Source organism: Phyllostomus discolor, chromosome 7, assembly GCF_004126475.2.
Source record: "Phyllostomus discolor isolate MPI-MPIP mPhyDis1 chromosome 7, mPhyDis1.pri.v3, whole genome shotgun sequence".
In the NCBI taxonomy this organism is placed as follows: Eukaryota; Metazoa; Chordata; class Mammalia; order Chiroptera; family Phyllostomidae; genus Phyllostomus; species Phyllostomus discolor.
The window spans coordinates 100,190,640-100,204,324 of record NC_040909.2 but is presented as its reverse complement, the minus strand read 5'-3'; the positions used below and the strand labels follow the sequence as shown (position 1 = coordinate 100,204,324).

Here is a 13,685-nt window from a genome sequence, read left to right as displayed (position 1 = left end):
AAGAGAGGGAAACATCAGTGTGTGGTTGCCTCTTGATCAGGTTTCCTCCTGGGGACCTGACCCACAACCCAGGCATGTGCCCTGACTGGGAATCCAGCCGTTGACCCTTTTGTCTGCATGCCGGCACTCAGTCCACTGAGCCACACCAGCCAGGGCCAGATCTACTTTTTTCTAGGAGTAAGACTAAAGGGGTCACATTAAAGACTTACATTCCTGTACATTAGCTTTTTCTCTCTGTTTCTTTTTATACATACTTTCATCTACATAAGGACAGTTTCAAAAAATAGTGTACACAGAATTTTTGTAATAAGCAGTTAAACAATACTATAGAGATATAATAAAATACTTAATGAGTAATACTGTGGACACAGGCTCTGCAAACAGATCTATGTTTTAAAATCTAGTTGTCATCCTATATTGGCCCTGTGATATTGGGTAGGTTTATTAACTTCTTGTAGATTCATCATTCTCATGTATAAAGTGGAAGATAATATTTTGGGATTGTTGAGGGCTAAATGAGATATTGCTTTCACTTCCTCAAACATACTAATTTTAGTTCAAACATAATTGCTTGATATTAATAGCTTTACATGTTGGTTCCAGACCTTTTAATGTGAGTTACATTGTTAAAGATCAAATTTTAACGCAACAGTTTTTCTAGATACTTTCAGTTTTAAACTCACTGGAATGAAGAATGAAGGAAGTAAACCATGTAACAGTGTGCATTATTTTTTTTTGGCTTATGTGAATATACAGGAACCTCAGAATTCATCAGACATTTCAAAAATAGTATACATTTATTCAACATTTATTCAGTATATTTTACATATACCTACTTGGCACTATTATTCAGCTTTGGAATACAGAGATGAAAAAAATAGCTTGTGCCTATATTGGAGGTCATCATTTGTTGAAGGAGACAGGTAAATAAACAATTACAATATGATATAGGAAGTACTCGGATAGGTGTAAGCACAGGGAACTTGGAGAATCCAGAGGAGGTTGTTCCCATCTCTCTTAGAAGGGGGAGTGCTTATGGGTAGGCATTCAGGTGTGCTTCCCAGGTAAGGTGACGCCTGAGTCAAGTCTGGAGCAAGCCTGGAACATGGATTCTGTTTTTCCAGGCTAAGATGGAGTTCATTTTGAGATAATTAGGAGCCAAGGGGTAATTTTATTTAGAACAACATGATGAGATTTGGAACTCAGTCTAATTACCTGGAAGCGTAGCCAGCAGCAGTGGTATCGGCATCAATTTTATCATCTGCATTGCCACTGGATTCAACACCTACTGTACATCTGACTGCGTACACATTGTCTCAGTTAATTCAACACCCTTTGAGTAAGGTGATACTATCTATAGTATCACCGACATTTTCTAGATAAGAAAACACAGGGTAGTAGAAGAGTTAGTAACTGGACACACGAGAGAGTGTTTGATTACCTGACATTTTGAAAGATTATGATTTGCTGATCTTTGGTCTTTATGTATTTTATATTGTAAATATTTCACTCAATTTAGAATTTAAAGATAACATATGTTCCCTACAAGATAGCTTTTAATGTAAGTCTGTTGTTTAATCTGTAGTTCAAAGAAGCTTTGGTTTATGCTAACATTGGGGGCAATGGCTGTTAGACTCACTGATGGAGAACGCATCAGCCTTCACCGTGGAACCACGTCGTTTCTAGAGCTTTTCACCTTACAGAGTTTTTATCCCTGTCCTTTAGAGCTCTTGCAGGATGTAAACTGCTTTATTTTTCCCATGGTATTTCCTTTTCTTCTAAATAAGACTACGCTAAGGAAATGTTTGGAATGATACTGCATCAGGATTTGAGGTGTTTTAGTTGTGTCATTGCTAAATTCTGAAATGTAATGTGGGACCTGGCTTTTCAGTATGAAATATTCCATACAGTTAAATCTAGTCCACACTGGATTGTGTCTTTCTGTTCTATAATGTGTATATAGTGTATTGCAACAATAGAGTGAGAAATGATAATTCTTGGAAGTTAAAACAAAAAGCTGGTTAAAATCGGCAGTTTATCCATTCATTTTTAGTTCTTTAATAGGAATACAAATAAAGTACCTCTTCTCCTAGAAATGTGGTATAATGGTTAATGTAAAAATATATTTGTATATAACTAGAAAAGGGGTGTTACAAGCTAATATCTGCAGTTTTGACCTGCTGTACTCACCTTTTACTCCTTTCGTTTCAGCTCCATCAGAAGTTGAAGTTTCTGTGTCTGCAAGGAACATCAGAAGGTTGCTCAGTTTCCAGCGGTATCTTAGATCATCACGCTTTTTCCGTGGTACTACTGTTTCAAATTCTCTAAACATTTTAGATGATGATTATAATGGACAAGCCAAGGTGTGTATAGCTTTTTCAAGAAGTGTTATCTTTTTGATAAGTTCAATGAAGCCTTCTTTTCCCATTTGATACTGATTTATAGTCTTTTTTTGTATGTGAAAATCAGTTCAGCTCATTTTCCGGGTTTTTCCTTTAGAGCAGTTGTTCATTTTATAATTAGGTCTTATAGATCAAGGGAAATTTATGTAGTAACTAAATAAATGAAAATGTTATTTATTATAACATTAAGTAACAAGTAGAACAATAGAACATTAAACTATAAGACCATAAGACTTAATGCTGGGAAGAATATTATGGATTATCTGATCTAACTTCTGTTTTTAAGAGAAAAGGAAACTGTGTGATTGCAGGAGCAAAAGGTACTTGTTTGAGCTCTAATTAGAGGTCTAATTAGCTCTAAACCAGCACACAAAGTTAGGTCTTACAACTTTCAGTCAAATGATTTTCGTAGTCTCTTGCATCAGTGTGGCATTTTGAGAATTTAGGTGTTTCTTAATTAAACCCAGTGATTGTAAGCATTACTTTCTCTGTGTGGGTTAAAAGAAATGTCTTAATGAAGGTGGAAGTTAGATGATCTTGTTTTTGACCAAATGAGGATTTTAAATAATCTTATGTTTCTATATTTTAAAAAATATTCATTGACTTAATATTAATAGAGCACATTTTTAAGTTTGTATACATAGGGCTGGAGTACTTTTATGATGATGTTAAAGTGAACAAACTTGCTTCCCTATTTGGTAAAAGAGATCGATGAAAACTGTTCATGCTTTAAATTTTAAAAATTTTACAAGGTCTTATCTTTAGAATGAGAATATTGATTTCTGGTGCTCGCTTCGGCAGCACGTGTGCCAACATTGGAACAATACAGAGAAGATTAGCATGGCCCCTGCGCAGGGGTGACATGCAAATTTGTGAAGTGTTCCATATTAAAAAGAAAAACAAGAATGTTGATTTGCGTATAATTGATTGTTGGTACTATCATAATTAGTCTCTACTAGTAGTGTTTTAGTATTGCTTATGTTGATCTATACATAAATTTATACAGCAATGAACCTTTGGAAAGAAATTTTTTTCTTAAAAAAGTCTACAGAATTTTTAAGTTACAAATACATAGTGTAGAAATACAATCTATTTGGTTTTTAAGGTCATTGTGGTATTTATTGGCTGAAATACACATCAATCTAAAAATTAATGTGAATGCTACTATTTTATAAGGGTATTTTAAAAATATAAATACCCATAAGATGGGAATGTTTTCTAACAAAAAAATTGAATAATATAATTTAAGCATAGCACAGTGTAGGCATCAAGTGCCTAGGTTCCAGGATCAGAGCATCTGATTTAACACCCCAGCTCTGTTACTTTCTAGCTGGGCAAGTTATGTTTCCCCATCTGTAACTGAGGATTGAAAGCACTGCCTACTTGGTAGTGTTGATGTCGATAGTAAGAGTGAATAAGCACTTGTAACAGTACCTGAAATATAGTAAGTACTCAGTTATTGTAAATGTTTTTACTGGATTTTTAAAATCTAGTTTCTATACCATGCAACATATGAACCACACTTCTGTGATTTTAAATTATGTTAGAATTATTGAAAATTTGTGGGAATATAGGAATAAGTTTAAAAAAAAATTTTACCTGTACATTTATTAATTGGAAAACAAAATAATATTTGGCTTTTCAAATGGAGTTTATCCCTTTAGACATTTTTTTTGGAGCCAGTTGGAAAGGTCATGATTAAAAGGACAATGGTATATAGCATTTCTTACAGTAAATCACTTTTCATTTTCATTAACTTCTCTATGAACCATCTACAAAAGCTAGTGTTATTGAAATTAAATTACAGTAGGAATGTTTGGTTTTCATTTCAGTGTATGCTGGGAAAAGTTGGAAATTGGAATTTTGATATCTTTCTATTTGATAGACTAACAAATGGTAAGTGAAGAATTTGACTTACTCCAATTAATGTATTCTTTAGATGCTGCATTGGTGGTATTGCCACTGGTGGGTTGCTGCTTCATTCACTTAGGTTAGGCGCCCTCTGCTGGCAGGGGAGCATCATTTTGTCCTTTCCTTATGACTGATCTATAAGCCTGGAGAGTCAATCTCATAAATTTAGTTTTGCATTAGTACTCTTAGCAATAAGGAAAAAAATCAATCGCCGACACTTGGCCATCCCTCATTAAGGCAACTATTATTGATCACCCCAAGTGAACATTATTATTTCATGTTCTTGATTTTTCTTTTTTTGGTTTCTTTGGATTATGGCCATTTCTAGTGACATCTTCTCATACTCTGTTCCAGCTTTGATAGGTTACAGATATGTGGTAGATTACCGACCTTCTGAGAGACATCACTTCTTCAAGGTTTGGGTTCTCAGGCTTTTCTTTCTGCACATGGGAGAGACACGACATATTGTGATCAGCAGCGGTAGTTCCCCGGCACTGCTCTTCCGTGGTGGGTGGGGTCCAGCGGGAGCTTCTTTAGGGGCCTTACCAGAATCTATAGTGTGTGAGTGGTTTGAAACAAACAGGTGATTCCGCTTTGTTCACCCTTTCCTGAGTATTTTGTTTTGGGGGAGGGTTCATATTTCCTTACTCTCTTTGAACAGAGTCCTTTTGGGAATCAGTTTTATTTAGGGTAAATTTTTACAGGGTGCTACATGTAGTTCAACTAGGCTTTGTCCCTTGTGTCTAAATATGTTTTAATAAATGAAGCAGAGTGGAAAGTACGCTCAAGAAGAAGCCGGTCCTGACTGTTCAGAATGAAGTGACTACGTGGTTGGGTCACTGCTAGACTCTGAAGTCACCCTCCTTTTTTTTTTTTTTTAACTTTGGAATGAAGCTCCTTTCATAAGGAAGCCAAATGTGGAAAATGGACAAGCAAATAACAACTTTATCCATGTTGCAGATCAATGTGGGTCTAGCTTTTTGCTGTCACTACATTATTCCCTCTGAGCTGTGCTGTGCACACACCTCACATACCTTTGTAATTGCCTTCCATTTATCCAGCGACTGCTGATAGAAAATAGCAAAACTGCAAAGACAGTGAAATTTGCTTTATTAGCAAAGCCTCCCTCCCACTCCCCTGACTTTTTGATTTTCCCTTTTGCTGTTTCTCTCCCACCTCTCTTTGTCCTGCACATTGGACTGTCCACACAGGAAAGGCTTGTATCCTTTCCTTAGTAGTCTTTCCCTTCAGCCTCCCCTTTGTGAAAATGCAGGTAGTGAAGTACCAAGTGGCTCAGCTTCTTCTAGATGCAGGAAACACCCCTTTCCTAATTCCACACTGGTTATCTCAGGATAATGTGGAAAAAAAACGATGTCATGCTTAACACCTTCAAGGTTTAGCCTTATAAAACTATAAGTTCTAACAGTTCACAGATTAACTTTAGTCTGTCGAAACAGTTTTCACTCATTGAAATAGTTGACTGTTCTCTAAATTTTATTTTTTGAAAGTGCTAGTCAGGGGGCTTGCTAATGAATGTGGAATACGGTTAAGAGAGTGTAGGGTAGCAGGAGGACAAGCCCGCAAGTCCACATTAGCTAGTTTAGCATTTTGCTCCCAGTTTAATCTCCTCACCCCCATGGTGGAGATGATGGCTGAATGGTTTTTTTCTTAGGATTGATTATTAGGAGTTAGTAGAAACCACCCATGGTTAGCTATGTCTCAGACCCCAACTTGTGGGGTCCATGGTGTTGTAGCTGAGACAGAAGACATTCACACGGACTACTGAGTCGTGTGGAGGAAAAGGGCGAGCATGGCTTTTTCTCTCAAGGGGAGCAAAAGCCTTGGCCCTTGCTGTGGCTGGCCTTTATTGGATTTCTCTGCAGATTACATGTTGGTCCTCATTTACTATGCACAGGTTGGCTTTAGGTGGTTACCTTTTACAGAAAACAAAGGAGCAGATGCTGCTAATGACATCACAGAAGAAGGATATTTGCAAATGAAAAGGGGAAAGTAGTAGAACCGGTTACACTAGTCCTTGGAAGGTTTAGCATAGATTTTAGGAAGTTACAGTAAGTACTTGCTATCTCAATTCAGGGTGAGGGAGTTTTAGCAAAAGCAAGTCTCAAAGTGGCCTAGGTACATTGCAGGCCTGATTCCCCATGGGAAAACCTACTTATGGGTTTGGGTCCTGTGCATCTCCAAATAGGCGCTGGGCCCACACCATGCAGAATGGTCCCGTATATAGCTACCCACCTACGATTTTACAGATGGTGATATGAGGTCTGTCCAGAGGGTATCCAGTCACATAATGTGAAAAATAGAGACCTTTACTGAACATGATAAAAGATACAAGAAACACTGTACATAGGACAGTGATGCCTCAGTCACTTTGAAAGTAGGCACCTTGGGACCTTACATAATCGTCCCAGTAGCCATCCGCTGCCCCATCATATTTTCCTGACTCTCATTAAGGGTCTGAAATCTCTTCTCTTTCAAAGGTGATTTTAGTTTTGGGAAAAGCCAGAAGTTGGAGGGTGCCAAATCTGGGCTGTAGGGGAGCTGAGTCACCTGGGTGATTCAATGTTTTGCCAAAAAACTCTGCACAAGATGTGAGGCATGAGCAAGTGCATTGTTGTGGTGAAACTGCCAATCACCAGTTGCCCATAGCTGTGGCCTTCTGAATCATCTGAATAATTTCTGGGAAGAATATTCAAGCTTAAAGCAAAATTTGATGCAGATTTGTTGCTGTACTTGCTTAGTCATTTTGAATGTGACAGCCACATAGTGCACATGCTCACCCAGTGGTATCTATAGCCTTCACTGACTAGTACAGTGAGGTTGTCGTTCTTCACACATGCACATTCCAGTCCACTCTCCTTGGCTGCCAGGTTACATTGATGTCATGCAAACTGTTCTTATTATATTAACAATGGCTGAACTTTTTCCAGACAGACCTTATATATTCAGCTAACTACAGCTACCCAAATGTTACAGGAATTCTATACATGAAGAGAGATTATTGGGAAACAAATCAGAAGAAGACTCCTTTAACTTGCATTATTTGATTAGCACTGCTTTCCTTTTGGAACTGCTTAGCCTAACATGAATTCTGGATGATATATGTATACAGTAATCAAGTGTATAGTTTTCTCTTCCTGCACTGATCCTGTGCTTTCTGTATTTCTTACTCTGGTGATGTTTCAGATGCTATTGTGAGGAAGGCAGGGAGAAGGCAAAACTCAGTGATTACCTCCAAGGCACATGGTCCCTGACTTGTCTGCTGCAAGGAGAAAAGTAGTTACTGTCTGGCAGGATACATTTGATATTCCCTTTACAGGTCTGAGAGTTAGGTTATGTGAGATAGCACCATATGCCTTGTCATTCCTGAAAGCACCTGGCATGTGAGGACCCTTGTCACCAGGCCTGTGTCCTGGAGAGAGCCTAACCCTGTTTGCTCTGTCTGAATCACATTTGAAAAACCGTCAGGGGCCATTGTACCTTGGGCAGTTATACCCTTTGATATATGTTTATAAGGGTAGTTTTTATAAGTACAATTTTTTTCCACGAAAGTGTTTCCATTTTCACATAAAATAAGTTGTTCGGTGCCTGTTTCTTGTTTGACACACTAACTAAGCATCGCTTGTTTTGAATAATTCATTGGTATTAAAATAGTTGCTATCTTATGAACTGAAACTGAGAAAAAAATGTTCCGTGAAGTTTTTCAATTCAGTGCAGGGAGCAGATTGAATTGAAAACAGATTGGTTCGTCCGGGTCCCGTGGAGGTCTCAGTAGGCGGCATTGCGCACATTTCTGACTGCAGCGTCCCTGAACTCTAGGAGAGGGTGTTTTACCATTGGAGTGCAGCTTTCCTGAAATTTCTTCTAGACTGTAGAAACTGGTAGTTGGTTTCATTAGATTGGGAAAACAATTTTGGGAGAACACTATCATAACCTAAATACACATTTTTTAAAATAGAGGTATAACTGACATATAGTATATTAGCTTCAGGTGTACAATGTAATGATATATTTGTATATATTACAAAGTAATCACCACAATAAGTCTAGTTAACATCTGTCACCATGCATTATTACAGTCTTTTTTCCTGCAACGAGCTTTTAAGATGTATTCTCTTAGCAACTTGCAGATACTCAGTACAGTATTAACTGCTGTCACCATGCTGTATATTACATCCCAGGACTTATTTATGTGTTTATTTCACAACCAGAAGTTTGTACCTTTGGACCCCCTTCACCCATTTCTATCTACCCCCAACTCTGCTTCTGACAAGCACAGTCTGTTCTTCGTATCTGTGAGCTCAGCTTTTGTTTTTAGATTCCTCATGTAAGTGAGATTATATCTCTTTTGTTTTTCTCTGACTTATTTTACTTAGCATACTCTCAAAATTCACATTGTTGCAAATGGCAACATTTTCTTTTTATTTTATTTCTTAATTGAATTTATTGAGGTGACATTATTTAATAAAGTTATATAGGTTTCAGATGTACAGTTCTATAGTACATCTGTATATTGTGTATTCACCACACCAAGTGAAGTCTCTTTCCATCACCATTTATCCCCTCTTTACCCTCCCCACCTCCCACTACCCACCTTTCCCTCTGGTAATCACCATACTGTCATTTGTGTCTATAGTTTTCTTCGTTGTTTGTTTTTTCTTAATCCCCTCCTGTTTTTCACCCAGCCTCCCTCCCTTCTGACAGCTGTCAGTCTGTTCTCTGTATCTATTTTGTTTGTCTTTTTGTTCATTAAATTCCACATATAAGTGAAATCATATGGTACTTGTCTTTCTCTCACTGGCTTATTTCACTTAGCATAATACTCTCCAGATCCACCCATGCTGTCACAAAAGGTAAGATTTCCTCCTTTTTAAACCAAATAGTATTCCATTGTGTAAATGTACCACAGCTTTTTTATTCTCTCATCTACTGATGAGAGAATCTTGGTTATTGAATCTCCCAAATCTTGGTTATTGCAAATAACATTGCTGTATTCTTCTAACCAGTGTTTTGGGTTTCTTTGGATATATTCCCGGAAGTGGAATCACTGGGTCATAGGCAGTTTCATTTTTAATTTTTGAGGTAGCTCCATATTGCTTTCCACAGTGGCTGCACCAGTCTGCATTCCCACCAATAGTGCACGAGGTTCCCCTTTCTCCACATCCTCACCAACATTTGTTGTTTGTTGACATATAGATCAATGAAACAGAATGACAAGCCCAGAAGTGAACCCATGCTTTTATAGTCCATTAATATTTGACAAAGGAGGCAAGAACATACAATGGGGTAAATATGGTCTGTTCACTAAATGATGTTGGGAAAATTGGACATATATGTGCAAAAAATGAAAAAAGACTACCTTTTTTACCATACACAAGAATAAATTCAGAGTGGATTAAATACTTAAATGTTAGGCTCAAAACCATAAAAACCTTAGAAGAAAACATAGTAAATTTTGGACATTTCTTGTAGCCGTATTTTTACTGACATAGCTCCTTGAGCAAGGGAAACAGAAAATAAATAGGACTATATCAAATTAAAAATTTTTTGCACAGCAAAGGAAACCATTAACAAAATAAAAAGACAACTCACTGAATGGGAGAACATATTTTCACCATTGGTACATCTGATAAAAGGTTAATATCCACAATTTATAAAGAACTTGTAAACTTAACACCCCAAAAAATGAACAATTAAAATTAAAAAGTGTGCAGAGGACTTGAATAGACACTTCTCCAAAGAGGACATACAGGTGGTCAGCAGACATATGAAAAGGTGCGCAATGCCACTGATCTTCTGTGAAGTAAAACTACAATAGGAGAATTGCCTCACACCTGACAGAATGACTGTCATCAATAAATCAAGATTTTCTTCTGATCATGGCTGAATATTCTTCCATTTTTCATATTATTTCAGTGATATTCCATACACGCATGTATCACATGTTCTTTATCCATTCCTCTCACTGTAGATACTCAGGTTGCTTCCCTATCTTGACTATTGTAAATAATGCCACAGTGAGCATTGAGGTACCTATATCTTTTCAAATTTAGTGTTTTGAATTTCTTCAGATAAATAACCAGAAGTGGGATTGTTGAATCTAATGGTAATTCTATTTTTAATTTTTAAGGCACCTTCCTACTGTTCTTCATAGTGGCTGCACCAATTTACATTTCCAAAACAGTGTCCAAGGGTACCCTTTCCTTCACGTTCTCATCAATACTTATTTCTTGTCCTTTGGATCATCGCCATTCTAACTGGTGTGAGCTGATATCTCATTGTGATTTGCATCCCTGATGATTAGTGATGTTGAACATCTTTTCATGTACCTATTGGGTATTTGTATGTCAGATGGAAAAATGTTCAGATGATCTGCCCACTTTTTAATTGGATAGTGTGTTTGAATATGCATTCTGAAATAATTCATGAATATGCCCAAAGAAAAGTTGGTTGTTACAACAGTAATAACAGAAATACAGCTCATTCTTTCACAAATGTTTCCAAATCACATTGGCTCATGTTGGTATGGTAGTGTTATTAGGATTTGAATGCATTTTAACATTTAATTTCATAAAAATAAAGATTTGAATTTTCCCCCTTCTTGAAGGTGATATGTATGTCTGGTAGTTTTTAAAAAGAATCTCTTTGGGGTAGCCATATCCTTTACAGCGTTGCCCGTGCAAATGTTCTTCTGATTTACTTTTTTCCTCAGCCATGGGCTTCTGTTGACAGTTGTTTGGGCAGTTTTAGGTAATGAGTTTACCCCAATAGTCCTTTCTAATTCTTCATAAATATTGCTAAAAATTTTCATTGTGGGACTAGTTAAGTCTTTTACTCACTTTTGTAAGAATCACGGATTGTTTAAGAGACTGCCAGGACCATGTTTATATTGTTGTCATTATCCAGACATTGGTGGTATTGTGAGATCATACCCCTTAAAACACAGAGTCTGTTTAATTGTTAAAATATTGTAGCATGTGGGAAATCTTCAGAAGGTTGGGATAGAGAATGTAAGGTATAAAAAATGGAGAGAGCTGTGTCTTGGAAAGAAAAACTAAATATTATAGAAATGGTAGGTTTTTCAAATTCAGTTTCTGTGCTTGATGTGACCCCAGTTCTTAGTGACAAAGGAGTGGAAGTTGAGGAGGAAGGTAATCAATCCCCATTGCATGTAGCAATGCTTCCAGAAAACTCTCCTGTGTAGGAGCATAGAGGGGGCAACTGGAGGGGGCCAGGAGAGTTGGAGATTCCTCGCTGTTTCAAAGATAAGAGAATCTGGAGCAGGTCTGAGGGCTGATCTTATTGGGACTATATAGGGATGGGGAGGTGGGAGGGATATTTTGATTCATTGGGACTTCGGGTGGTGGTGGGACCTTGGTAGCTGTATGTGATGGGCCAAGGGAGGCTCCTGAGGAGCTGTGGAGAGGGAGAGGAACTGGCTTTTGAAAGAAAGGGGAATTTGAGGGCTTGAATATTTTTCTGTGAAGTGTGAGGCTGTTGAGGATGAGGATTGAATAGAATGTGGGTATGTTGAAAGTTTGGATAGAGAAAGCTTGAAAATGGGCATTTTGAAAAGGGAAAGAACCATTTCACTAGAAAAACATAGTAAGATTGCTAGGTAGTATTGTCTATAAATTTACAGTGATAGAATTCTGCCTGGTTTTGTGGTTGTCCTCGCCCCTTCCCTTCCAGCAACTCTCAGATTTTCTGCTGCAACTATGGGACAGGCAGGATGCAGTTCAGAGTTCTGATCTTGAGGGAGGAGCTCATTGATCCCTCCTACTGGCCTGTGCTTAGAATAAACAGCCTCCACCTAACAAGGCTGCAGCCGAGGCACCCTGCTCTGGGAGGTTCCTGTTCTGCTAAACCAGGGTGAAGGGTGAGAGAGGGGGTGTTTAGGAAGTGGTTAAATGCAGCCATGTTTAAGGTGCTTTGGGAAGTTGACTTAAACTTGGTGTGGGGCAATTTTCAAAGTTTTCTATTGATTCTAATTGTTTTGGTGTCTTTTTTTAAACAAGTAAGTCTTTTAAAAAATGTTTATTGTCCAGTTATTTGGTTGTAGAAAAATGAAACAACAAAAATGTTTTTTCTTAAAATGGAAAAAAAGTGTGTTATTTGAAGTTCATAAATGATCTAATAAGATGTAGATTTTAGACAAAAAGTAGGGATTAGTATATTCAGAACCCACGTTTGGAAAAATAATGCAGTCATGTTAGCTGCTAATCTCTGTCTCTCTGTCTTTTTTTTTTTAGGAAATAGTCTAGTAAGTTTAACCTTTCATTTATTTAATCTTCATGGATTAATTGAGTACTTCCATTTAGATATGATGAAACTTCGTAGATTTTTAGGTAAGTGATTCTAACCCATTTAGCAGTAGTAAGATTTATACAAGAACCTTCAAAAATTTGGTATCCGTGAGCTACTGCTCTAAAACAAACCACTCCAGATTTAATGGCTTAAAACAACATGCATTCATTCAGCTCCTGAGTCTGTGGGGCTGTCACCTGCTGCTTCTGGCTGAACTCATTGGTGTACCTGCAGTTGACAGCCAGCTTGTTGCACAGGGGCTTTGCGGGCCTTGCCTCACTGGGACCTTGGCTAGGACCACACCTGGAACACTGGGCTCAACCCTGCATGGTCTCCTATTAAATTACAAGAATGCAGAGGAGTTTGGCACCATTAGATTCACACTGAAGACGAAAGAAATAGTTGTTTACTTTAAAATACGAGAGGGGACACAAAAAAACCCTAGAATTTATTTATAAAAAGTTGTGTATTCTTACATGTTTTTAAACTTCAGCAGTCTTCAAAGTATGTTCCATTTGATACAATACACCTATCGAGGCTTTTTTCCATGGCTCAAAACAGTTTTTGAACTCATCAATTTTGACGCCTCTTAGTGCTTCTGCCATTTTTTTTTGTTTCACCTCTTCCATTTTAGCAAAATAATTCCTTTTGAGAACTTTTTTCATCCAGGGAAACAAAAAAACAATAGTCACTTGGAGCGAGATTGGTTGAACAGGGAAGGTGGGACACTGGGGTCCTGTGGTTTTTGGTCGAAAACTGCTGAAAACTCAGTGCAGCCACAGTGTGGGCAGGTGTGCTTGTAAACCACCCATCGTGAAATGGGCGAACACGTTGAGTCTTCAAAGAAAATTCACTGGAGCCAAACACAACTTTTCACAGCAAAGCCAGCTGGTACACTGATTCAGATGGGTTCCTGGAGCACTCACCTACTGTGAGAAGCCTGTACTACAAGGTATCCTCCTTCCAGAAGATAATCTTGGTTTTTTATGGGTCTCCCCCTTGTAAGCTGAGTTTGTTCGAAGAGCAGTGGCCAGTTTCCTAGAGAGA

At 37.8% G+C, this 13,685-nt stretch overlaps 1 protein-coding gene and 1 non-coding gene across 6 annotated transcripts in view; both read left to right on the top strand.

The window, feature by feature from the left end:
• PDE7A (phosphodiesterase 7A) overlaps positions 1–13,685 on the top strand; it is a 114,624-nt gene that overhangs the window by 84,205 nt on the left and 16,734 nt on the right. For 4 of the 5 annotated variants that reach the window (XR_004904367.1, XM_036031164.1, XM_028533624.2 and 1 more), the window contains 3 exons: positions 2,212–2,363; positions 4,235–4,298; positions 12,584–12,679. Coding sequence is in view for 4 of the 5 variants with exons in the window: in XM_036031164.1 (XP_035887057.1) it covers positions 2,212–2,363; positions 4,235–4,298; positions 12,584–12,679 (312 nt within the window). In the remaining variant the exon portion in view is untranslated. The remainder of the gene's footprint in view (positions 1–2,211; positions 2,364–4,234; positions 4,299–12,583; positions 12,680–13,685) is intronic. The other variant, XM_036031165.1, reaches the window with a different exon arrangement.
• LOC114514932 lies at positions 3,188–3,294 on the top strand. The gene has a single exon (XR_003686151.1). It is a non-coding gene; the product is annotated as a U6 spliceosomal RNA (small nuclear RNA).